This window comes from Poecilia reticulata, chromosome 13 (genome assembly GCF_904066995.2).
Source record: "Poecilia reticulata chromosome 13, P_reticulata-male-v2, whole genome shotgun sequence".
Lineage (NCBI taxonomy): Eukaryota > Metazoa > Chordata > Actinopteri > Cyprinodontiformes > Poeciliidae > Poecilia > Poecilia reticulata.
Genome location: NC_088842.1, coordinates 10,482,717 through 10,505,038, shown reverse-complemented (window position 1 = coordinate 10,505,038; position 22,322 = coordinate 10,482,717). Strand labels below are relative to the sequence as shown.

The following is a 22,322-nucleotide window of genomic DNA, read 5'->3' as shown; positions in this document are numbered from 1 at the left end:
GCTTATTTGTGTTTTTGGTTTTTTTCCCATTTAGCTGGAAGAAACACTACAAATGAGGAGCTGGAGAGCATGTTGGAGAGTGACAACCCTGCCATCTTTACCTCTGGGGTAAGCGACTCTATAGAAATGTTTTTTAAAAAGTATCTTATTCTGTGTTGCTGTTATTTTCTCGTCTCTTAATCCTCAGATAATAATGGATAACATCACCCAACAAGCAATGAATGAGATTGAGACGCGGCACAACGAGATCATCAAGCTGGAAAACAGCATCAGGGAACTTCATGACATGTTCATGGATATGGCCATGTTGGTGGAGAGCCAGGTGAAAACAACACTCCTCCTCTCTGTGTGTCTCTGTCCAGCTGTCCAGAGACGAGCTTTTAAAAGGTTTTTCCTCATTTAGATTCTTTATTAATGTTCAGGAAGCTGCAGGTTTTAATTTGCAGACAATAAGTTCAGTGGTAGCCCGATTTCCATTTCCAACAGGTTCTCCATGCCGTGTGTCTTAGTAAATGTACTATTTTGGGTCACATCAGTTTTGGCTTAAGGACAGTGGGCCTTTATTTATTCATTTTTAAAGTTGCTTGGATTTCTGGAGACAGGCTTTATCTGTGTAACTGCTGCATGAAGAAAAGAAAAAAAATCACACTGTCTTGACTGTTGAAGAAATATAAAGCTTTTCACACTTTTACTTTTTATATTATCAAGTTAGAAGCATGGATAACATCACTTGGTTACAAATGCTGTCTTGTACAAACTGAGTGATTCTGGGGATCATTCAGATGCTAATCCAGAGACGTAATTCCTTAAATCCTTACACACACACATCAGTAATCTTTCGGTGCAGAGTTGTGTCTGCTGTCAGAGAACTTCAATCCTGCTGCTGCTGCCACGTCTGACTGCAGCAGCGTGGGCTGAACTCCCCACAGAGAAAACCCACATCAGCAAATAACATGAAGGATTAAAAAAAAAAAATGAAATGCATCAACATTTATTTAGATTTCTTGATGCCATTATTAGAACAAAGTGAAATCGAACATAATGGCAAAAACGCATTTACACCTACATGTGTCACAAGCTTTCTTATCTGAATGACTGAACCTCTTTTATAAAAATGAAACAACAGCAAGGTGATGATGTTAAACATTTACATAAATTAGAACAAAACAGACAATAGCTGCGGTTTTTATTACAATCGTGTACAAAATTGTAACGCTGTTTCCATGAAAAATAAAGATAAAAAATCTGTACACGTAATAGGTAACTAAAAGTTTTGGCATGACGGGTATAAATTCTTACGTGAGATGAGTTTGTATTTTGTCCATGGCAGTAGCGCTCAGAGGAGACATCACAGTGACATTCCCCTTGTATTGTAATGTTTTAGACATTTCACCTCATGCATTGTTTACCACTGAATTTCTGTCACCCCCAGAAATCTGGTTTTATGCACTTTTAGTTACAACCTCACTTATCACACACGTTCTGCTGTTTTACTGGAATATATCTGTTTTGAAGCATTAGTTCCCTTCCCACTGCTTTACATCTTTACCAGAATAAATAACGAAGTCATTTGATTGGTTATGTCACTTAAACATAATAATAAGTTTTGTTCCTAACACAAAACTTTGTGGTACCCCAAAAGTTCAACCTTTAGTCAAAATCCATTCTATCTACACACCAATATCTATAAATAGTGTAGTTGTTTCTCCAACCATACGCCTTCCATCTAATATCAAATCTCTACAACATTTTCTTCAACATCAAGAGGTTTTTTTAAAGACATGCTGCTTACAGTTTAATTCCCTATTACTTTTCTAATTTCTCTGTAATCTAAGAGCTGCGGTTCTTCCATCGATGTAGTTATTAACTCTAAACAAACACTAAAAGTGTTTATATAAGGTTGAACGTTTGAAATGTGAATGGAGGTAATGTTGTCTCCTGAAAGTCGCATCACCTCCTGTGTCAGTAAATTGCCATAACAAAATAAGGACAACTGTTTTAATTGAAGGTAATTGCATGCTTGTGTATTAAAATCCAAATTTTAATTTACTTTCCTCATAGTATGAGATCACGCTCAGATGAAAATGTAATTTTACCGTTTCAGCATTGCTCTGTTTCTGTCTCTCTATCTGCTTTCTCCTCCTTGTGTTCACACAACCCTGTCACCACTGCAATGACTCTAAGCTCTAGTCAACACAGAAAGCTCCTTCCAATAAGACAAGGTAATAAGAGTCTGTTTATAACTGTATTATGTTGTGAATGAAATCTTTGTTTGTTTTTTTTGCATGCATGCTGGCTTTAAATTGGACTTTGTAATTGTTTTATGATCACAAATTTGCAATAGTTATGTTTTGTTGTTGCAATGGGGAGCCGCTTTCAGACTTTGGTTGAAACCTATTTATGTCTGAATCACAGTTAAGAATAGTCAAATCTTGGACATAAATCTAAATTATTTGTGTGTATTTCTTTAAAGTTGAAATCAGGTTGGTTGCTAACTGGGAACAGAGTTGGAAATATTTCACAGAGCAACGAAAACGTACCATGAAGATGACCTTCTGCTCCGGTGGCATGAAATGTCAGCTGAACTTATCAAAGGCATTATTGGTGCTGAATTTCCCTCCAGTCTTGTGGATGATAAGTGTCTTGCCTGAAAATTAGACAAACTTCTATTTTCACACAAAAGATGTTGATTAGTGATAAACAGAGAACAATGTGACCGTGTGGTGGAAGAGGAGTGAAGCGCTTTGGAAAATACAAGCTGTGGGTGTTTCAGGAAAACGGGGCTGGGAACCACTGATCTATGTGATGCATTTCTGCTTTTTCACCAACGCGCTCTCTGCCTTCTTGTTCTGTGTGCAGGGCGAACTGGTGAACAACGTCGAGCGGAGCGTTCAGGGCGCTCAGGAATATGTGGAGGAAGCAAAGGAGCGCATCCCGAAATGCAAAAAGTTCAAAAAGACCAACAGACGGGTGACATACTTATCTCCTTTTCTTTCTCCTTCTCCTTCCCTTCAACTCCTCTCTCTTCCTACATCCACTCCTCCTGCTCCTGCCCACACACCTGGCCCCTCCTTTCTGCTTCCTGTCCGTCTCCCACACCTCCTCCCTCTAACTAACCTTCCTAGGGGGAAATGATAGACCGCATAGAGTACAATGTGGACCACTCGGTAGACTATGTGGAGAGAGCGGTATCAGACACTAAGAAGGCGGTTAAGTACCAGAGTAAAGCCCGGAGGGTGAGTGTCTGCGACGAGCGCGCATGCGCAGCAAAACGCTGCTTCAGAAGCATTGCATGGCCCCAGTGGAGTGGAGTGCTGGCTGTGGTCTGTGTGCATGGATGTTTAGCTGTTGTACAGTTTGCATGCAAAGCGTCCGAGTGTTGGGATTGGATTGAATTGTGGCACCGACTGGAAGACGAGGCTGTGTTGACCTCTGGTGGTACCAACTCACTCAGGATAGTCTGTCTCTACAGGCATCTTTGGATTTTTGTTTTAAGTATCAGATTCAGGGAATTACGAAGCTTAGAGATGACCACAAATTTAGGCTCTGCCTCTAAATCAATCAATGACCTCAGAGATCATAATTACAGAAACAAAAGTGCAGAAAGTGTCTCATCTCTCATTCTTCTCGTGATTCTTTTGATTTTTTTTTTTTTTGCACTTCAGTGTGATCTAAATCCAACTGCATCTGTTTTATATCAATATTTACACATAAATCAATCTGCTGTAGCAACTGATAAAGCAACAAAGTTATACTTGCGTGTTAAAATCTGTCATCGGTCTCGTTGAAAATTGATGACTCAAAGTTTCAGTTTCCAACAGTAATTCATCTGACAGAGTTAGATGTCAGATGTTAGAGCCGCTCTTCATCAAGCGGCTCTATCTGGACACTTTTCCTGGAAAGAGTCTAATTTGTACATTACAAAAAATATAATTATTACATCGGAACTAGCCACTTATTTAATCAGTTATTAACCTCTTAGTGATTACAATGATATATTTTAAGGGTCAATGAAGTAAATAAATTTTTAAATTTCTAAGGTAAAAATAAAAAATCTAAAAGTTCTGCTAATTTCTCTCTCTTTTTATTTTACCCAACTAGATCTTTTTTTTTTTTTAAATGCCCTTGAGCAAAAAAAAAAAAGATTGATTTTTGACCCTGAACCAAGCTTTTTTTGGAAAACAAAAAGCATGTCGTTCGGCCTGAGTCGTGTTTTGCCGCTTTCTCGTTGAACTTAACCAGATATGTTGACCCATTCATTGGTTCTTAGAACAAAGTCAAATTGAGCTTCTTTAACACAGGAGGAAGGAGAACTTCTGAAAGAAAATGGAACAATTCTGCCCCCTGCTGGTTAAAAATAGCACTAATCCGCTCCTTCTTTCTCTCCTTTTTTCTTTCTTCTGTTGTTCCTTTTTCTTTCTCTATTTGTTTCTTTCTTTCTTGCTTTTCCCGATGACCCTTTATTTGACACTTTGCTCTCCCTGTTCCCCATCCAGAAAATGATCCTGATAGGTGGTTGTGTCGCAGTGTGTGTCTTCATCCTCATTATTTCTCTTGCTATCGGCCTCAGTTAGGACCCTGACACACACCGTTTGCTGCTCTAGAAGTGGCTCAATAACTTAGTGTCGCCATTGTAAACGAGCACTCAAACTGTGTGGGGCTAATTAATATTGTCTAACTGTGTTCTTTTATATTGCTCTTGCACATGTTTTTTGGGGGGGGTTTTGCACGTTTTCTGAAAAAAATATAAAAATACAAAATATTGCGTACTTCTCAAAATTTTGCAATTATTCTAATTATCACATGTGTCTCTGAATAGTTCATGTACAACCAATCTTTTTCAAAACTTGTGGATGCAAAATTTTGAATAAGCACCCTAAAAAAAGACTTTTTCAAAGGTGAAAAACTCTAGTAAAACTATTTTAAGTTTCAACAAGCTCACACCGATGCAACATCTTTCCACTTCAGGTAGAGAAACTTTAACTGCACTAGCAGTTAATGTATGTCTCACCATAAAAACTCAGTTAGTTTTATAATAATTTTTTTTTTTCTTCCTAAAATATCATTTCAAGCTGTCACAACAAGCAGTGGTTTTTAAAAAAAACCTGTAGTTCATTTAGCTCAGACACTGAGGAAATTCACATATTTAATTTAATGAAGTAATCTCCAGACATTTCCTACTTATATAATTAGTAAAAAAAAACCACAGTGAAATTACAACTTTTCATATCTGAGAAAATTCCCAAAGCGAACACCCGTCACCAGTCTGGCTGCCGACTTCTCCAGAGCCGTCCGTCTCCACTGGAATGTTTTCTGTCCTTACCCTTCTGCCCCGAGTTGAAGCCAAGATTCAAGTTGTTATAATCACACAAAAAGTGCAGAGAGACGAAGCGCGCCGTGCTCACTCTTTCATTTTCTGTGTTGCCGTTAGCAGCCATACATCTGTTTCACGTTTTCACATTTGAAGTGTCACAAAAGCCATCCAGTGAGTTTTTAAAGTAATATAAAGCCACACTCTACTGTTACCTAGGCTGGAAATCTTTCCTGATACAAAATCAGGAAAGACAGGAAATTAGTTTTTTCCTGAGGAAGTCTTGGGGACAAAGCTAATAATGATTTGCTTTGAAAAAGGACAGAAAGGTCCATATAAATCCATTTTCCTTTTATATATTTCATTGTTTGTTTTAGCTTGAAAATATCATCCCATTTACCTTTTTAGTTCAGGACAGATTTGGAATAAAGTCTAGTTATAACACATCATGACAATTTGTTCTAGCATTTTGCATGTGTTAAGATATATACAGCAAACTTTTGCGTAAATGTTGCTTAGGTTGAGGCTGTTCGACAGAGACCCATATCAACAATCTGATCGACATGCCATAAAAATTTGCATGGATCCATTTGACCCATCACAGAAATTAGGAACTGCCGTTTTGATTTGAAGATTGAACAAGTAGGAGAATCAATTCTGTCATGAGAAATGCTCCAACTGAGAATAACTGTAATATAAGTCCATTATTTGGCCTTTGGTTCCTATCATTTAGCTCTTTTTCTAAATGAAAACAAATCATCTTGGTTGTGTTTTGTCGGACTCTGGTTGCTTGTGAATGATATTTATTGAGAGTGTTAAAAACCTGTATTGACCTTTTTCTGCCACCAGAGGGAGCTAAAGCTGATTCTCTGGCCTTTTAACACTGCGGAGTGATCGTGTTTGTTGGCAGAGAGAACTCAATATGCTATAATTTAAGAAGACGGATTGATCTGATCTCATGTTTTTATTTTGAAATACTCTATTAAATCAAGCAATCTTTTAAAAAGTTCAATTCTACTTTATTGCCGTGACGTCAGTAACTTTAATTTCAGCTGAATTTCCTCTCGGAGGACAAAATCGTTTATAGCTTGCTGTAAACATTGCAGCACTCTTCTATTTGCCTGCATTTTGTGAAACATTGATTATAATCGTAAATGATAGTCTTACGTTTCACTGAGTTCTCTCTGCCTGTAAACCTTAACGTTATCTTTTAAGTTGTTGAACAAAGTGCAGGAAGCAAATATTCAAACGTGAGCTTTTACAAATCCTTGTAATAGTTGCACTCCGAGAATTTCCTGAGATTATTTTATGTTATTAAATCCCACTTTTGTTTTCTGAGTTCCACTTTGTTCAAATGTATTAAAGCTCTGTTCACACTGCTAACATGATTTCCTCTCTTTCCTGTCTGCTGCGTGGGATTTTTCCTTTTTTTATGTTATTTATTTATTTTTTTTAACTCTCCGTAGAAGAAAATCATGATCATTATATGCTGTGTGGTTTTGGGAGTTGTCATTGCTTCCATAGTTGGAGGAACTCTGTCTTAAACCTCAGCCGCTGTCGCACTGAAACACGCACACAGTCACAAAACTACGCACGCACGCACGCATGCACGCACGCACGCACGCATACACACACACACACACACACACACACACACACACATACACACACACACACACACAAATGAAAACAGGCAAAGCCAGTTTATTCAGTGTCCTGTAAGAAAAACTACAATCCAGAACGGCGTTTCCCAACCCCGGTCCTCAGGTCAAACTGCCTTTCGTCTTATAGATGTTTTCCTTTCGATAACACACCTGATTCTGCTAAATGAAGTTAATTGGCCCAATTGATCGCAATCAGGTTTTCCGAAGCAGAGAAACATCTAAAACGTGCGTGGCGGTTCATCCTGAGGGTCGGCGTTGGAAACGACTGATCTGGAACGTGCTTAGGACACAGTGTGTCACGTATGATGCATTCTGCAAATAGTGTACAGGGCCAGAGGTGATCTCGCATGAGTTGCTATTTTGTAAACATGTGGTGCTGCAAATTGTTCATCTGGATGTTGTTAAAGGGTATGACGTTTCTGGAAGTGGGACGTCACTCAATGGTACGTATTCTTAGGCATCCCAATTCGCAAATAAGACACTACTTTGTTTGTACTCTCTGTTTTGTGTTGTACAAGCGAAGTGACGGGTCACTCACCTGCAGTGTTTTCACAGACAATATTTTACCTATTGATTTGTAGTTTTTTTTATATATATATGTGCATATTTTATTCTAGTTCCCTTCAAAGCCCTGCATGGTGAAGTGTTGTTTTGTGTTCAGATGCAAGGAGAGGGGGGACCAGAAAAAGAAAACTAACCATGTACAGACGTAAATGTTTTTGCTTGTTGAATCCTCACACTGCCAAACTTATTCTGTTTTACTGTTTTTTTATACACAGCTGAAGCAGTTAAACTGATTTTTTAGTTTATTTCTGACCTAGCTGGTGTGGCTCTCTGTTTGTATGCATGTATGTTTAAGAACAAATGTTCCGTAGCTTCTTGGACTGTCGAGTCAAGCTGGAGTGTTGGTTGCGTAGCCACCTGTGTCTTGATTTTTTGTATTTTTTATTGATACAAAGCTCTCTAACACTGCCAGTCAGTTCAGCTAAGCTAAGCAGAGTCTCGCCTACTTAAATAAAAATGTATTTCTGCTTAATTTACGTAAATTTTAAACAGCGTATTTTATTTTCTCGGGCTACTTCTTTTACTCCTCGACTAGTCGATGACAGTATGAACAGATAGTCAGAGAGGCCCTCATTCGTTTTTATGAACACATTCGCAAACTTGCAACCGTGTTGCCATGTTGCCATGTTGCCTACTCAATGTGTTGCCTTTCTGTTGTATTGTGTTAAACTGGTTTTCTTTGTTTTGTACTTGCTTTTTCTGTTTTCAAGTAAAGTCTGTTTGGAAAATGATCTGGAGATGTTGTGTTTTGATTCGCAGAAGAAGTTTCTGGTCGAGGAGGGAACGACACATCCTCCCTCCATGTTCATGCTCTAGTCAATACAAGTAATATATTACATTAGAATAGTGTTAAAAGGTTCATTTCAGTAACTCGGTCCACTAAGTTAAACACGTTATGTAGACCAATTGATGTTTTCAAGTCTTTTTTTTATCTAGTTATGAAGATTTTTCACTTAAAGCGAATGAAGATGTGACATTTATGATTAGAATAATTGATCAGACCAAAATTATTCATAGAGATGCCGTCATATTAAAAGGAATGTTTAATGTGAGCTTAAAGGTTGTTATTTTCAAAAGGCACTTTTAATCTGATGAACGGACCTCATCAAAAACCTTGTTTTAATTTACTGAAGGTGGCTGAATTTTAACCAAAAATGAACGAGACACAGACATACACAGATATTTTCTATCTGCTGAGCCAGCGCTAAAAACACTTTATTTCTAAAACCTCTGTGTGTTTTTTATGCAGAAAAGAATCTCCTTCAATCAACTTTCTATGTAATTCTCGTTGTTTCCATGTTTTTCTGGCACCATGTTTTTTTTTATTAAGCAGCTGCATCGACTTTTGTGATGCTGCAAACTGTCGTCTGATTGGCTGCTTAGATATCTGGTCAAACCAGGTTGACTAAACGGAGGCAGCATCTTCCTCGTATCACTGAAATTAATCCACTGTGTCAACAACTTGGACTTACTGTATGTTTATTCTCAAAATGAACCAGATCTGTTTGAACAGCTGGCTGTCAGATTTTTATGTTCATTTGCAATTTCTTGCACGCAGAACTGGAGTCGGGTTTTTATTGGAAAACAAAATGTTATTTCACATAAACAGGAACTTTTATGAACAGCTTTTTTTCCCCACAAGACAAATGGTAGTGAGTTCGGTGGCTCCGAGCTCCTAAAGAAACTTTACAATCATTTTGCAATGATTGTAAAATGATCAGTTGGTCTAATCCCAGTTCAGACCAACTGGGATCAACTCAGAGGTTTTTGATGCCAACATTTCTCATCTGTGAAATGCAAAGAAATTGGATTACATTCATATTTTAGTGAAGCTGTTTGGAGATTCAGATTTGACCCATTGAGAATACATGTGAGCTATATTACATCTTGGCAAAATGGGCTGGAGGTTATCCTTTTCAAACCACGTTTTCTCAGGGTGTTTTTCTTAAATGTTCTTTTTGATTATTTGTTATGCAAAGTTATTTAAAATATATATATATATATTTCTCTGCAGGACAGTGAAGTTAAGCTCATGATTTCCTCTGTAAAATAAAAATGGGGCTAATTTCCAGTTTAAGTACAAACTATTAGGTAGATATTAAAAAAAAGTAAGTAAAAATAGATAGATTTATCAAACGTTGTTGTCTCAGTGGCCTGGAAAAAGGTAGAAGCGCCTGGTTAGAGTACATCTGTCTTTTGTTGGCATTTGTCTTTTGGTTTCATCAGGAAAGTCTTCGAAGCGCTGCATGACCTGCAGGATAGAAACAGAGATAGAAATGACTCTTTCCACTCTGTTCTGTTTTCTTTTTTTCTTCAGTTTTCAACGTTGTGCCATCTGAAAAACAACAACAAAAAAAGTACTTTTCTGAAAAGTTCATCAATGTCATCCTGGTGGGAGTAGGTGTTGAAGACTTCAACAATGTACTGAATCAGGAAGGAGCCCAAATCCTCTCTTCTGTATGACACGGTATCTGTAAAAAAATATATAGTTTTCTTACATGCAGTTACTGATTTCTGATTATAATCTGAAAAAAAAAAAAGCTGTGCACCCAGTTGATTTAAGATACAAACTGACCAGGCGTGCTTGACAGGAGGGAAATGCAGTCCTTTTCCTTGTGAACGTATCGAATGGAGTCTTCAACGATGCCGCCTTGGGGAGACGGTGGCCGGTACGACGCCTCGTCAGACACCACGCTGGGTTTCGCGCTGTCGCTAACAATGGCAGCTCCTTCCAAAGCTGTAGCAAACGAGCGATAATTACACCTGCATCTGAGCCTAACTGCAGTCTCAAACTCGGGGGTGAATGATGAGCACCTCCTCTGCAGGCCTGGATGATGATGACCTTGGGTTTGTCCATCAGTGCGGAGCATTTTTGTGGGCCGAGATATTTGTAGATTTTGTCAACGGGGAATTCGTCTGGTTTGTCTTGCCTGTGGTCGACTCCGAGTACCAGTCCCCGTTTTCCGTGAGACATGATCACCACAAACACGCTGTCTGTTTCTTTCAGTTTGGGGTGTGTGGTGAATTCACGCAGAGCCTTTTCGATGCCCTGTTGGAAACAAAAACGAACATCAGCCAGTGTTTTGTGAACTCGTAAAAGAGATGAGACATCTTAGGTGCAACGACCCTTATGTTCTGGTATGTAGAATAAAATTTTAAAAAAATTCATCCTCATAACTTTCTGTTATGTAGAAGAGGTACGACTCTCACTTTAATCGTGAAAATGAGAGTTGTACCTAAAAGTGAACGCCGTGTTTTTATTGCTCTTTCACAGAAACTAAAACCACAGCGGAATCAACCATCGAGTTGAGACAAGTGCAGTAAGAGTTTCACCTGAAAGCAGTGTAGGGTTTAAAGATCCTGGGTTTTGATTGTGCAGCCGTGCACATCAACAAAAGTTTAGCATTTCATATAAAACGTCTTTAAAACATGCCTAGAAAAATGTTTTGATTGAATAAGAGTTACAATTTATGGCTTAGGTTACAATGCATCACATTTTTCATACATTTTAGTTGCTGAAATGTTACTGCTGCTTAACGCAGGGTTCACAGTTTTGCTGCTATAGAGGTTATAGCAAAATATTGTATTTTCCAAAAATACAGGTTCTGAATTGGAAGAAAACTATGTTTTAAAAAGAATACCTGTTTTAATATTTTTCTTGCAATTTGAAATTTTCCAAATTAAGGAATAAACCGAAACTAATGTTACCTTGTAAGAAAGGTTTGCTTTGCCCAAAGTGTCTTAACCTTTACGTTTTGTAGCTTTTGCATTTGAATCTTTTATAAATGCAACAGTTAAATGCAAAGAAATGTTTAAAAATGAGTTGAAAATACCTTTGCTGTGAGGTCGTTGTGCCTCACCACCTCGTACTGCAGGGATCTGAGCAGATTCAACATGTTCTCCTCGTCCTTCTCAGCTCCCTTTCTGGTTAAGTCTTCGTCAGTAAAGTTTCTGTTGGTGATCAAAAGGGCCACACGGCTTTTCAGAGACTTTTCGGACACTTTGTAAATCTGGAAAAAACAAGAATAGTGCAAGAATACAGGACTGAATAAATTTTTTTAGAAACAATGATTTTACTTTTAATTGTACAATCGACAACTCGTCATTGATAATATCCCCTTTTCTGGCGGTCTGTCTACAAGTATTTATGTCAGGTAAAGAGAATATTTTGATTTTAATGGTAAAACTTTACGTCTGGATCACTCATTTTTTTCGTCCTCTCGGAGTCAGACACGGGGATGAGTCTGTTTGACCAGGTTTTCTGTGTCGGAGGAGCTGCATCTGAGAAAAAAACAACAAAAAAAAAAACAACACAACATTTGTGTTGCTATGATGTCAAAGTATTATTTTTATCCTTTGTAACAATATAAGACTTTCCCTGCAGTCTCACTCGGTTGTTCTTGTGAATCGGGGAACAGCTCGGAGTGCAGCATTTCATCTCTGGTTTTAATGTGGTCGATCAGCATCTGGCTGCCTCTTTTGCCCTTCTTCCTCACGATGTCGATGAGGCAGCGCGCCATGTCTGCTTTGGTGGTGTTGTCCTCAAGCACAGATTCCACCTCGCCATCGTTCAACAAACGATCGTCCAAAAGGTCGTCCAGGAGCTGCTTGAGCACCGACTTTGACACCTTCTCCACAAATTTGCTGCGGACATTGGAAAGCTCCTTATCTGCAGTAAAATAAAAATAAAAAACAGCTGTGAAAATCCTGACAAAGGGGGAAAAAGTGAGCAGTGAATAAATCCTGAAGCCTTACCTGCCATTGCTCAGACTTGAGGAGACGAATGCCCGGTCCTCTGAAAGTCACGGATGTGTGTGTTTGTGTTGAGGAATTCAGTCTGCTTATAAAAGCAGGTGGAGACAGCTGTTTGATCTGTGCACGGTTTCTTGGAAGCTCATTATTACACTAGGAACAAGTTCTGACTGGCTGCTGAAGATGTGAACCCTGAGAACTATGATGAGCTCAGGTATGTAATCTGGTTAAATAATATTCTCAGCAAGTAAAGAAAAGAAAAAGCAAGTAATGAAAAACCCGTAATAATCTTTAACATGGTTAAATATCGTTTTAGAGCTACATTCATTCCAGGTTTTCACTTTCCGCTGATCACATGCACATCCGCTAAACCTCCTTTTTCACTATGAACATACAGATCAAATGTCATACATGTTTGCGTTTCTCTCAGCCTTTTTATGTGCATCACTTGCAAGACATTCATACCATTTCAACCCTTTGCTACACTTTGCCACATTGCAGCTATAAACTTTGAAGTATTTTATTGGGATTTTATGATCCAGACCAACACAAAGCAGTGCATAATTGTCATTTGGAAGGAAAGGGATACGTTTTTTTTTAATATTTTTTTTTTAAATAAACACTTCAAAACTTTGGTCTAGAGTTAATTGATTTTCATTTTCATAAAGTTTGTCATAAGAATTCTTGTAGATTTGTTTTGTTTGTATATGTGATATTGGACACCATGCACACCTCCCTTTTCTGGTTTTCATATGTTCTTTTTTTATTGCTCACTATACTTTAAATTCCCTTAAAGTGCTTTGAATTGCAACGTTTCAAAATGTGAAACGTTTACAAAACTATGCTTTCATTTTATTTATTAAAACTGCCACCATGTCGTGACTTTATGCCGTAAAGTTTACGGTAAGACGCAGTTGGTGTGTGGACAGATGGAGCTACTCCACCTCCTCCCAGCGCTCCTACTGAGGTCTGTAGAAATGCACGGTCAACAACAACCAATCAGAGACAACAGAAAGGTCTCAATGCAGGAATAAAGATCTGTCGAGTTTTATGTATTTAGAATAAAAAGATTACAACCAGTCAGACCCAAAACATGCTCAGATAACTAAGAGGTATTCCCATTTGTTTTCTCCACCTTATATTCAGTTTTCTGTGAACGTTTGCGCATAACCGCCCTGCACAAAGCTGTTCCACACGTTGAGTGTCTGCATGTCGCAGGTTCAGTCTGTAGGCTGCAGAACGAGATACCAGAAATATCTGGGTTTGGAATGTGTTCAGTGTTTGTTTTCCAGTTTCATTGCTCCTGTATCAACGTTTTCAGTTCTGCTCGTTGAATATTTAGCCTGTCTCAGCATGTGCCACTTATAGATTTTCATTTTCCCCCTGCGGCCAGCAGGATCCCAGCACTCGCTTCCCATGTCTCACGTTTTTCCTCTGGTAAATGACAGATGTGCTGTGTGGGAATGCGTGCATGCTGCAGTACACACATTTAATATAGAAAAGAGAAGGAGACACTTTTTTGTGGCGTTCTTAGTGTTTGTTTTGTCTTGTGCTCTTATATTTGCAAAATTATAGTGAATAAATTACGTATTTTAAAGTTTTACTAAAGCTTCCAGATCATTTTTGGAGCTTTCAAAATTGATCCAGAATGTCTTTTTTCTGACCTTCACTTCTTGCACGAGTGATTTTAATATGTAATTGTACAACTGAGTTTAGTAATTATCAGTAATACAGCGGTTACAAAAACAGCATTTAGTACGAGCACTGATGATTGGGAATTTCTCAAAATGTAGAAATGTTTACCAATACTTTGCAATCTGAAAAGCATTTCAGAAATCGTAAGAGTTATTTTTTGGGGGTTAGTTTTAAAGAAATGTTTCCATGCTTTTGTGCAGAATGCAGGCTGAGGCATACCAACATCAAGACATCTGGGTAGCTAAGATTACAGTGACTCTGTAATCACGCCGCTAAAGATTTATGTTTTTATTTCATGCAACTGGGAGCCGTTCTTGGCAGAGCGCCTCTCATTGTGTTGGTTCTTCCTGTTACGAGGTAACATTGAATCTGCTCCTTTCTTTAGATGTCACCGATAAGCATGATCTACTAAGTCTGACGAAATGTAATTAAACTAGGTTATAAACTATATGAATTAGACATGTTTGCCTTGTAAAGAATCCTCTAATTATGTTTTTTTGTGGATTCAAAAGACAGAATGTGGGGAATTTTTTTTTACATTTTGCTCCTGTCTTCAATATCAAGAAGTAAATGGTATTATTTTAGGCTTGGTCTGCTGGGAAACTCACTTACATGAGTTGGAGGAAAACTTGCTCAAAGAGTTGAAGTTTCACCGAAAGTCACACAGATTTGGCAAAAACCGGAACAGCTGTGTGTTTACTGACCTTTTGAAACAGATTGATTAAAGATCAAGCTGAACTTTTTGCAAAGACGTGAGGCAGTACGGTCAATATTCAGGCGATTCCAGAGATGTTGTGTTTGTGATATCTATTTTGTATTTCCGTCACTATTTTGAATATTGCATATGGGATCTTTTGTACTCTTTTATGGGTTTGTTTTTTTATCTGTCCAGCTCCTTTGAGTCAAGGAGCAATAAGAAAAAGGAAGCGGCGTTGTTTTTGATGTTCTGCTTGTTCACTCAAAACATTGGCAGCTTGTTTCTTTTTCACATTTTTTCTTAATGACTGGATCATTTCTAATCTGCTGATGCAACCAGTTTGTCAGCATCCCTATCTCTGCATGTGTCTGCATGGATACATGTTTACATGTGTTGAATTATATCCATTCGACTGAATGTCCAATCCATTTAGATCATCTGTTTATTTTAAATGTACTTTACTAAAGCAACCTGTTTTATTTCCTTATGCTGGTTTCAAATTCATTTACCAAAACATGAACAAAACTCTTCTTTAAATGGATCTGCCTGAACTTGTAAGACAGACTTTTGCACAATTCAACTACTTAATGCAGTTTAACTCCGTATGTTACTGTACTTGTACATCAGGATGTTATATGTTGCAGAAATATGAATAACACCGGAATACAGAGACCATGTCTTTATTCAAACGTTTAGTCTTTATTTTAACCACAGTATTAAAAAAATAGTCTAAAGTGAGTGAAACTGAATCCAATTAAAGTAAATATACACTGCGTAGTAAATTAGCCCAATCACTCACAGTCTAAAAAATAATTAAAAGAATAAACAAGATTAAAATCCCGACATCTTGTTATGCATATATGTAGAATTTTATATGAAGATACACATAAAGAGTGTTTTAATGGCACGATTCAATTTGTCAAACAGTAAATGTTAATGTTAGCTTCACGGATTTACCAAACGCTGCCGTGTCAGTGGCCTGGAAAAATGTAGAAGCGCTTCGTTAGAGTGCATCTGTCTTTTGTTGGCATTTGTCTTTTGGTGTCATCGGGAAACTCCTCAAATCGCTGCATGACCTGCAGAGTTCAGTGGAAAATAAAGACAGTGACTCGTTTCTGAACATGTTTAGTCTTTTCCTGTCTCTAAATACTCTCTTTCCTGATCACTAAGGCTTGTACCTTCCTGAAAAGCTCGTCGATGTCGTCCTCGTGGGAGCAGGTGTTGAAGACCTCAGCGATGTATTGTATCAGGAAGGAGCCCAAATCCTCTCTTCTGTACGAGACGGTGTCTGTAAGGAACCACAGTTTTCTTGCAAAAGTTGAGAAAACATCTGGAACATTGTGGAGTTAACAGACAAACCTACCCGGAGTGCTGGACAGGAGGGAGATGAAGTCCTTTTCTTTGTGGACGTGTCGGACAGCATCGTCAACAATGTTGCCGCTTGCATTAGCAGGAAGTTGCTGCGACACGTCGTCAGAAACCACCTTAGCCGAGGCGCTGTCACTGACCATCACGGATCCACCCCTCTCTGTGACCAACAGGGACAAGATTAAACCGGGATTAGGTCCAGGCTGTAATCCAGGGCAGGTAGTGCTCACCTCCTCTGCAGGCCTGGATGATGATGATCTTGGGCTTGTTCATCAAGGCAGGGCATTCCTGCGGACCCAGGCATTTGTAGATGTTGTCGACGGGGAATTCGTCTGGTTTTTCCTCGCTGTGGTTGACCCCAAGGACAAATTCGCGTTTCCCGTGAGACATGATCACCACAAACACGCTGTCGGTGTCCCTCAGCTTCGGATGCTCTGTGAAAGTGCGCAGGACCTCATTCATCCTCTGTGTGAGAGTAAGATGGAGAAAATTTAGTCACCGCACAATGGGGAGAATGTGCAAGATGTCAACGTTGAAACAGATTTCCTGGTGAAACGTCTTCTGTCTATCAGTTAGCTGTATGCACAAATACAAATATACATTCTCATTATTCAAAACAAAATTTCTTGTCATGTTAAATATTTATTTTTTGCTACCTAAACAAGTTTAATACCTGTGCGGTGAGGTCGTTGTGCTTCACCACCTCGTATCCCAGGGATCTCAGCAGTTTCTCCATGTTCTCCTCGTCTTTCTCGGCTCCCTTTCTGGTTAAACTCGCATTAGCAAAGTTTCTATTAGTGATTAAAAGGGCCACACGACTTCTGAGGGACTCATCTGACACGGCATAAATCTGAAATATCAAACGAGGCACAAATAAACATCAGAACGAGTAAATAACATTGTGAATGTGAGGTTTAAGCATCATTTAACGTGGAAATACTCCCAAGTTTTTATCTGGTTTGGGTAGAACTTAAATGAAATCATAAGGTCTTTTATCTTCTACCCGCGTCTTTTCAAACAAAATTGAGTAAAATTGTGTCGTATATGTGTCTAATTGTTATTCTTGCCTGTTTTTACTTTTTATTGTTGAACTTTATTCTCACAACAGTGAACTGTAAGCTGAAAAATGAGCAACTGCTCATTCAAAACGCCCCCCTGTGAAGTAAAAGCGCTATAACTCGTGTTGAATAAGTCAGAGGAGGCAACGCAAGAGTCGAGTTCCGGTTACATCTTTAGATTTCCGTTTCTCGTTCCAGAAGGAGTCGGTCGTGGTGACGAGGGAGTTTGACCAGGCCTGCTGGTTCTGAGGAGCTGGAACTGAGAAAGAAATCATCTCTAGTTACCACATCTGGAAAATTGTGTGGGTTTCTTTTTTTCACAGACTTTGTAATAAATGATTTCACTTTGCTCTCACCTGGAGCTGGCTTGCAGGTGAGGCCGAGTTCGGAGTAAAGTGTAGGGTCTCTGTTCTCCAGGTGTTCCATCATCTTCCTGCTGGCTTTGTCCCCTTTCCTCCTCACCATGTCGATGAGGCAGCGGGCCATGTCCGCCTTCCCCGTGTTGTCCTCCAGCACAGAGTCGGTCTCCCCATCGTTCAACAAGCGGTCTTCCAACAAGTCGTCCAGCAGCTGCTTGATTAAAGCTTTGGAGACTTTTTCCACAAATCTCCCTCTCACTCTGGCGAGCTCCTTGTCTGCAGAGAAAAGCAAGATCTGGAAAATACAGACAGGTTCTTCAGTTTGTGGTTAATCGAGTCTTACCAGCCATCACACTGGAGGTGAACGTCCTGTCTTCTACCAGCTAAGGATTAGTGTGAGCTGTACAAAGGAAGTGGTCGTGCGTTCAAAGGCCTGTTGAGTTCCAGGTAACTGGTTGGAAGCTCGTTAAACTAGTATATCCTTGCCAGGTTTGTCTCTGAGGCTGTCATTCACTCACACCTGAAATCATGCCAATTATGCTGACAATTATTTATTCACGAGTGTTTTAGGGGTCATAAACTCTTTGTAACCGTTTTGTCGAACCTTGCAGTCGTACTTTAATGCATGTTAGGATTCACATCACCAGTAATTGTGTGCATATCTGCTAAAAGTGATGCTTTTCCTAAGAAAATCAGGCTGTACATCAGTTGCTTGTTGCCACTGATAATGAAAATAGAAGTGTTTTCTTTTTTGTTTCTCTTACTTGGAATTCCCAAGAGCGTTTGGCCTTTAACTCTTAGATGTCAGGTTGTCAGACAGGATCCCACAAAAGATAATAATGAGAAGAGTATATGTGCAAAACAAAGACAAAAGTGACACGGAATGAATGTCGAAATAATCTTTGTGTGTTAGGGAAGCCTTTGAGCAATTTGTTTTTGTCCAGTCTGGAAAAATCTTTCAACCCGTAACACTGATAAATGTTAAAATAAGAAAAAGGTGCATGGATTTCAATATATTGCGTTTTTTGTTTGTTTGTTTGTTTGTTTGTTTGTTTGTTTTTGCTAATCCATACATGATGAAAAGTGCAACATGCACAGTGTAAATTGCATACATTAAACAATTGAAACAAGAAATGTACACACTGCATTAACGATTTTACTCTTCAGGTCAGTCATTGTTACCAAATTTATTTTTAGTTGCTAAATGCTGAAATACTGAGTGTTTTTTTGTTTTTTTATTCGGTTTATGTACAGTTTTTTAATATTTTGAAAATTTTTCCTTTCAAATTTTGGATCTCAAACTTCTCACAGTAGTTTGCTTTAATTTTGACCCATTCTTCCTGACAGAGCCAGAACCGGATCAGGTTTGGACACCTCTTCAGTTCTGCCAATTAATTTGCTGAGACTGAGAATGGTGCCACTCTGGACTTTGACTTTATAACCATTTTGTTAATATTATTAGAGTGGCTTTTGTCTTGAGATGTTGCTTAGATTTTTCTTCATGGTTTCATGCCACTCCTTCAGTTTGGATGCTGTTCTCAGGCTTGAAGGCTTCCGCCTTTTTCCCAATAACCATTTATACTAGAATTCAATTTTACTTTCATCAGTAAATCAGTTTCTAAGATTATTTGTCCTTCTTCTTCATTAGGCGTCTCTATTGCATACTATAGTACAGTCAAGGCCAATATAAGAGATGAAAAATGCAAAAAGATTAAAAACAACCCAACACTTAGGAAAAAATTTTTTTATTAAAATCAAATTACATAAACAGGAGAGAAAATTAATTCTTAATTCAGTAATTAAATCAGCCTTCACGCTGTAATCGGTTACCAAACTTCTTTTTCTTAAGACTTTATTAGTCTGTGCTTGTTACAGGAAACTAATTTTTATACTTGAACAAATTTAAATAAAGATATCTGGGTTCTGTGGTGATGCAGGGGCAAAGCACAACCCAGATATAGAGCCTGTAATCCTCGACATGGACGGCACAGGTTCGATTCCCAGCCTGGTGGCTGTTGCTGCATGTCTTCCCTCTTCTCTCATTGCTTTCTCTGAATAACAACTCATAAATAAAGGCAGCTAGAGCCAATAAAACATTTTTTTTTTTTAAATGTCCAGGTGTTTCTTCTGCAGAAAACAAAAATCGAAGAGCTGAAATCCGCAGGTTGACTTTCCTCCGTAGCACATGTTGAATTCATGGCTGATTTATTTATCAGCTTCATCCCTCTCATCGCCCATCATTCCTGAAAACAGTCACAAAAATACATGTGAATATAACTGACTTGGCTTCCTTCAACTTTTTTTATACTGTATGATCTTACAAAATGGAATTCAAATAATGTTACATCATGGACATTGTATAGAACCTGTGAAATGTTTAGGTAAGCTGTATGCGTTTACAAGATCTGAGCGGAGACAGTGATGCGGGAACTTAGCAAAAACAATGAGAAGTGTGGCTCTGAGCTATCAGGGATCATAATATCATGACAGAACTATGTGCTCTGAACATTTAAGAAAATAAATGATATCAAAAATACAAATAAATTATGAATAGATTGTTATTACTCTAATAGCCATACTTAACCTTCCAGTATCTCATAAACTTTGTGAGACAGGTTCTCCATCTCCTTCAGACTCTCCAGCAGGTGTTTGGCTGTAGCTTCTCCTCGCTTCCTTTTGTTCTTCCACTTCAACAGCATTTTCTGCTTCCGCATGGTTACACTTATCTCTGCTTCCTCCAGGTCATCCACGTCGTTGGATTCCAAGCCTAAGTAGATGGCGACCTGCTTCCACTCCTTCCCAAGCTGCTCGGCGACCTGCAGAAGCTGCAGCTCTGACAAGTCCTGGCTCCGAGTCACTCCATCTGGAGAAAGAGACAAAAAAAAAAAAAGAAATGTGGAGAAAAGTATGGTTGAAGTTGTCCAATAAGTTTTCAGTGGTCAAGCAAATGTACCTGGCTTGTCCTGCTGTCGAGCTCGTTTACAAGCCGTTTCTTCTTCTTCTTCTTTCCTTCTGCCAGCTGCTTGACAGATGAAAAAGCAGGTAATAATAGAGGTGCAAACAGATGTGGTAACGGTGAGTTGGCTAAAAGACAAAATAGTTTTTCTACACTTTTTCTTTTTTTAAGTAATCAAGCTAAAGTCTGGACTTTTAAAAAAAAAAAATCAGTTGAGATTATGATCCTGTAATAGAAGAGCAGGTTTTTCTAAGATATTTTCAATATTCAGGGCTGCCCATCGACGTATATAATAACACTTACCTGACTGGGAAGCCTGAGCGCTGGACAAACCCAGCTGTTTGAAAAGCATTCGGTCTTTACTTTCCAGGTAACCAATCACCTTCTCGCAGGTCTCGGGTCCTTTTCTAGTCACCGCGTCAATGAGAGCGCGTGCCTTATTAGCGGTTCCTCTCCAGGATTGAATCTTTCTCTTCATCACCCAACACGCCATGTTTTAAACATAAATCTAAGAGTTGATTAATCACTGCATCAGACACTCGTTGGACAAATTCGTCTCTCACTCTTTCAAGTTTCTTATCTGGAATTGGAAAGAAATAATAATGGTTCATAAGCTGTTTTGATTGGTTAAATATAGGTAGAAAAACATCTGGTGCAAAACATTGTTAAGTAGGGAAGACATATTTTTACAGTTTAAAGATCATAAAATGTTTTTTTTCGATACATTTCACTGTTACACTACGCTCCTCCTACTTCCTTCCTCCTGTGTGAGTAGCCATGCGGATGTTCTCCCTTCAACTTATGATTCTATTGATTTTAATTTCAGATATCCTGACATCCATCTGCTTTTTTGTACTTTTATTGATGTCAGTACAACTTTGATTATTTTCAGGGGTCTTATGAGAAACTCTGTCCTCCGGAAAAAATACACATTCTTTTATGTTATAGACTAAATGGTAGATGTATGCACTGCGTTGTTTTTTCTGGTAACTACTATTAAAAATTAACATATTTTGCTCCAAATGTAACATCTAATCAAGCTTTAATGATTCCTGCACGGGACTAGTTTTCAACAAGTTCATTTTAAAAACGATCTCAACTGGATCCGCCTCTTCGGCTGCTGTGCTTTCTTTCACTTTCCAACTCAAAAACAGTCACAAAGTCTCAAAAGACTCCTGCAAGTTCTTTCTACTTCCTCTGTAGCTCTTATCTGGATGCAATGTATCAACGAGACCGCATCTCTCAGTGATATTTAGCGTTTCCATCTCCGTACCAGCTCCGTCCTCCGCCGTAGCTCGCTCCATTTCGTAGCTGTTCCAGATGCGAAATGGTTTGTGACGTTTGCAGTGAAATGGCGGGACTGTCGGTTAACCCTTAACAAACCCACCGCGAAAGACAAATGAAATATTATTTATTTGTATTTATATATGTGGGTCAAAGATGTCTTTAGTAAATACATAATATATTGACATCTACCAAAAAGTGGTGGGATTTTTATGCTTAATAAAGATTCTCTTTATTTGAAATACAGAAAGCTCCACATTTTCACTGGTGCTGTAGCCCCACCTGGAGGTCATAGAAAATGTCAGGTTATTTTTCTTTTCATTGAAGATAATATTCTTTATTGTTATGATACTTCTCCTTGAAAACAACTAATTTAAAAAAATAAATAAAACAACAAACAATTATATGTTGGATTAAAAAAATCTCATCTCACAACATAAAATGAACTTGTATGCCTATTTTCACTTCTTGTAAACAACTGAAAGGAGCACATAATGTGAAAATTGATCATTTTCTACCACCCAAATTTCCAAGGATAAAATCAACAGCTTAAGGGGAAATTGTGGATAAAACAGGAATGATTACATCACCAGTTTGGCAGCATTTCAGATATT

The 22,322-nt window shown here is 38.4% G+C and overlaps 2 protein-coding genes and 1 pseudogene across 4 annotated transcripts in view; 1 reads left to right on the top strand and 2 right to left on the bottom strand.

Annotated features, from left to right (window-relative positions):
* stx1a (syntaxin 1A (brain)) overlaps positions 1-8,270 on the top strand; it is a 74,818-nt gene extending 66,548 nt beyond the window's left edge. Inside the window, exons 7-10 of one of the 2 annotated variants that reach the window (XM_008425804.3) lie at positions 35-108; positions 188-322; positions 3,126-3,236; positions 6,778-8,270. In XM_008425804.3, coding sequence (XP_008424026.2) covers positions 35-108; positions 188-322; positions 3,126-3,236; positions 6,778-6,855 — 398 coding nt within the window. In that variant the 3' untranslated portion in view covers positions 6,856-8,270. The other variant, XM_008425805.3, reaches the window with a different exon arrangement.
* A 449-nt stretch (positions 8,271-8,719) lies between these two features.
* LOC103474727 (uncharacterized) lies at positions 8,720-17,884 on the bottom strand. The gene is made up of 15 exons (XM_081614797.1): positions 17,812-17,884; positions 17,466-17,744; positions 17,280-17,368; positions 16,725-16,901; positions 16,282-16,516; positions 16,047-16,211; positions 15,862-15,971; positions 15,657-15,759; positions 11,930-12,208; positions 11,732-11,820; positions 11,373-11,549; positions 10,354-10,588; positions 10,115-10,276; positions 9,901-10,010; positions 8,720-9,790 (listed from the first exon to the last, which is right to left on the bottom strand). The coding sequence occupies exons 1-15, from the start codon at positions 17,816-17,818 to the stop codon at positions 9,686-9,688; spliced, it is 2,322 nt and encodes a 773-aa protein (XP_081470923.1). The 5' UTR covers positions 17,819-17,884; the 3' UTR covers positions 8,720-9,685.
* A 1,313-nt stretch (positions 17,885-19,197) lies between these two features.
* Positions 19,198-22,180, bottom strand: LOC103474682 (uncharacterized; annotated as a pseudogene). The gene is made up of 4 exons (XR_014090536.1): positions 20,728-22,180; positions 20,422-20,487; positions 20,053-20,331; positions 19,198-19,711 (listed from the first exon to the last, which is right to left on the bottom strand). The product of XR_014090536.1 is annotated as an uncharacterized LOC103474682 (transcript).
* Between the last annotated feature and the right edge of the window lie 142 nt (positions 22,181-22,322).

Coding starts and splice junctions, on each gene's coding strand:
- LOC103474727 (XM_081614797.1), bottom strand. Junction 15,972..16,046: donor CCTCCTGTCCAGCACTCCGG/GTAGGTTTGTCT, acceptor GGTTCCTTACAG/ACACCGTCTCGTACAGAAGA. Junction 10,589..11,372: donor ACAACGACCTCACAGCAAAG/GTATTTTCAACT, acceptor TGTTTCCAACAG/GGCATCGAAAAGGCTCTGCG.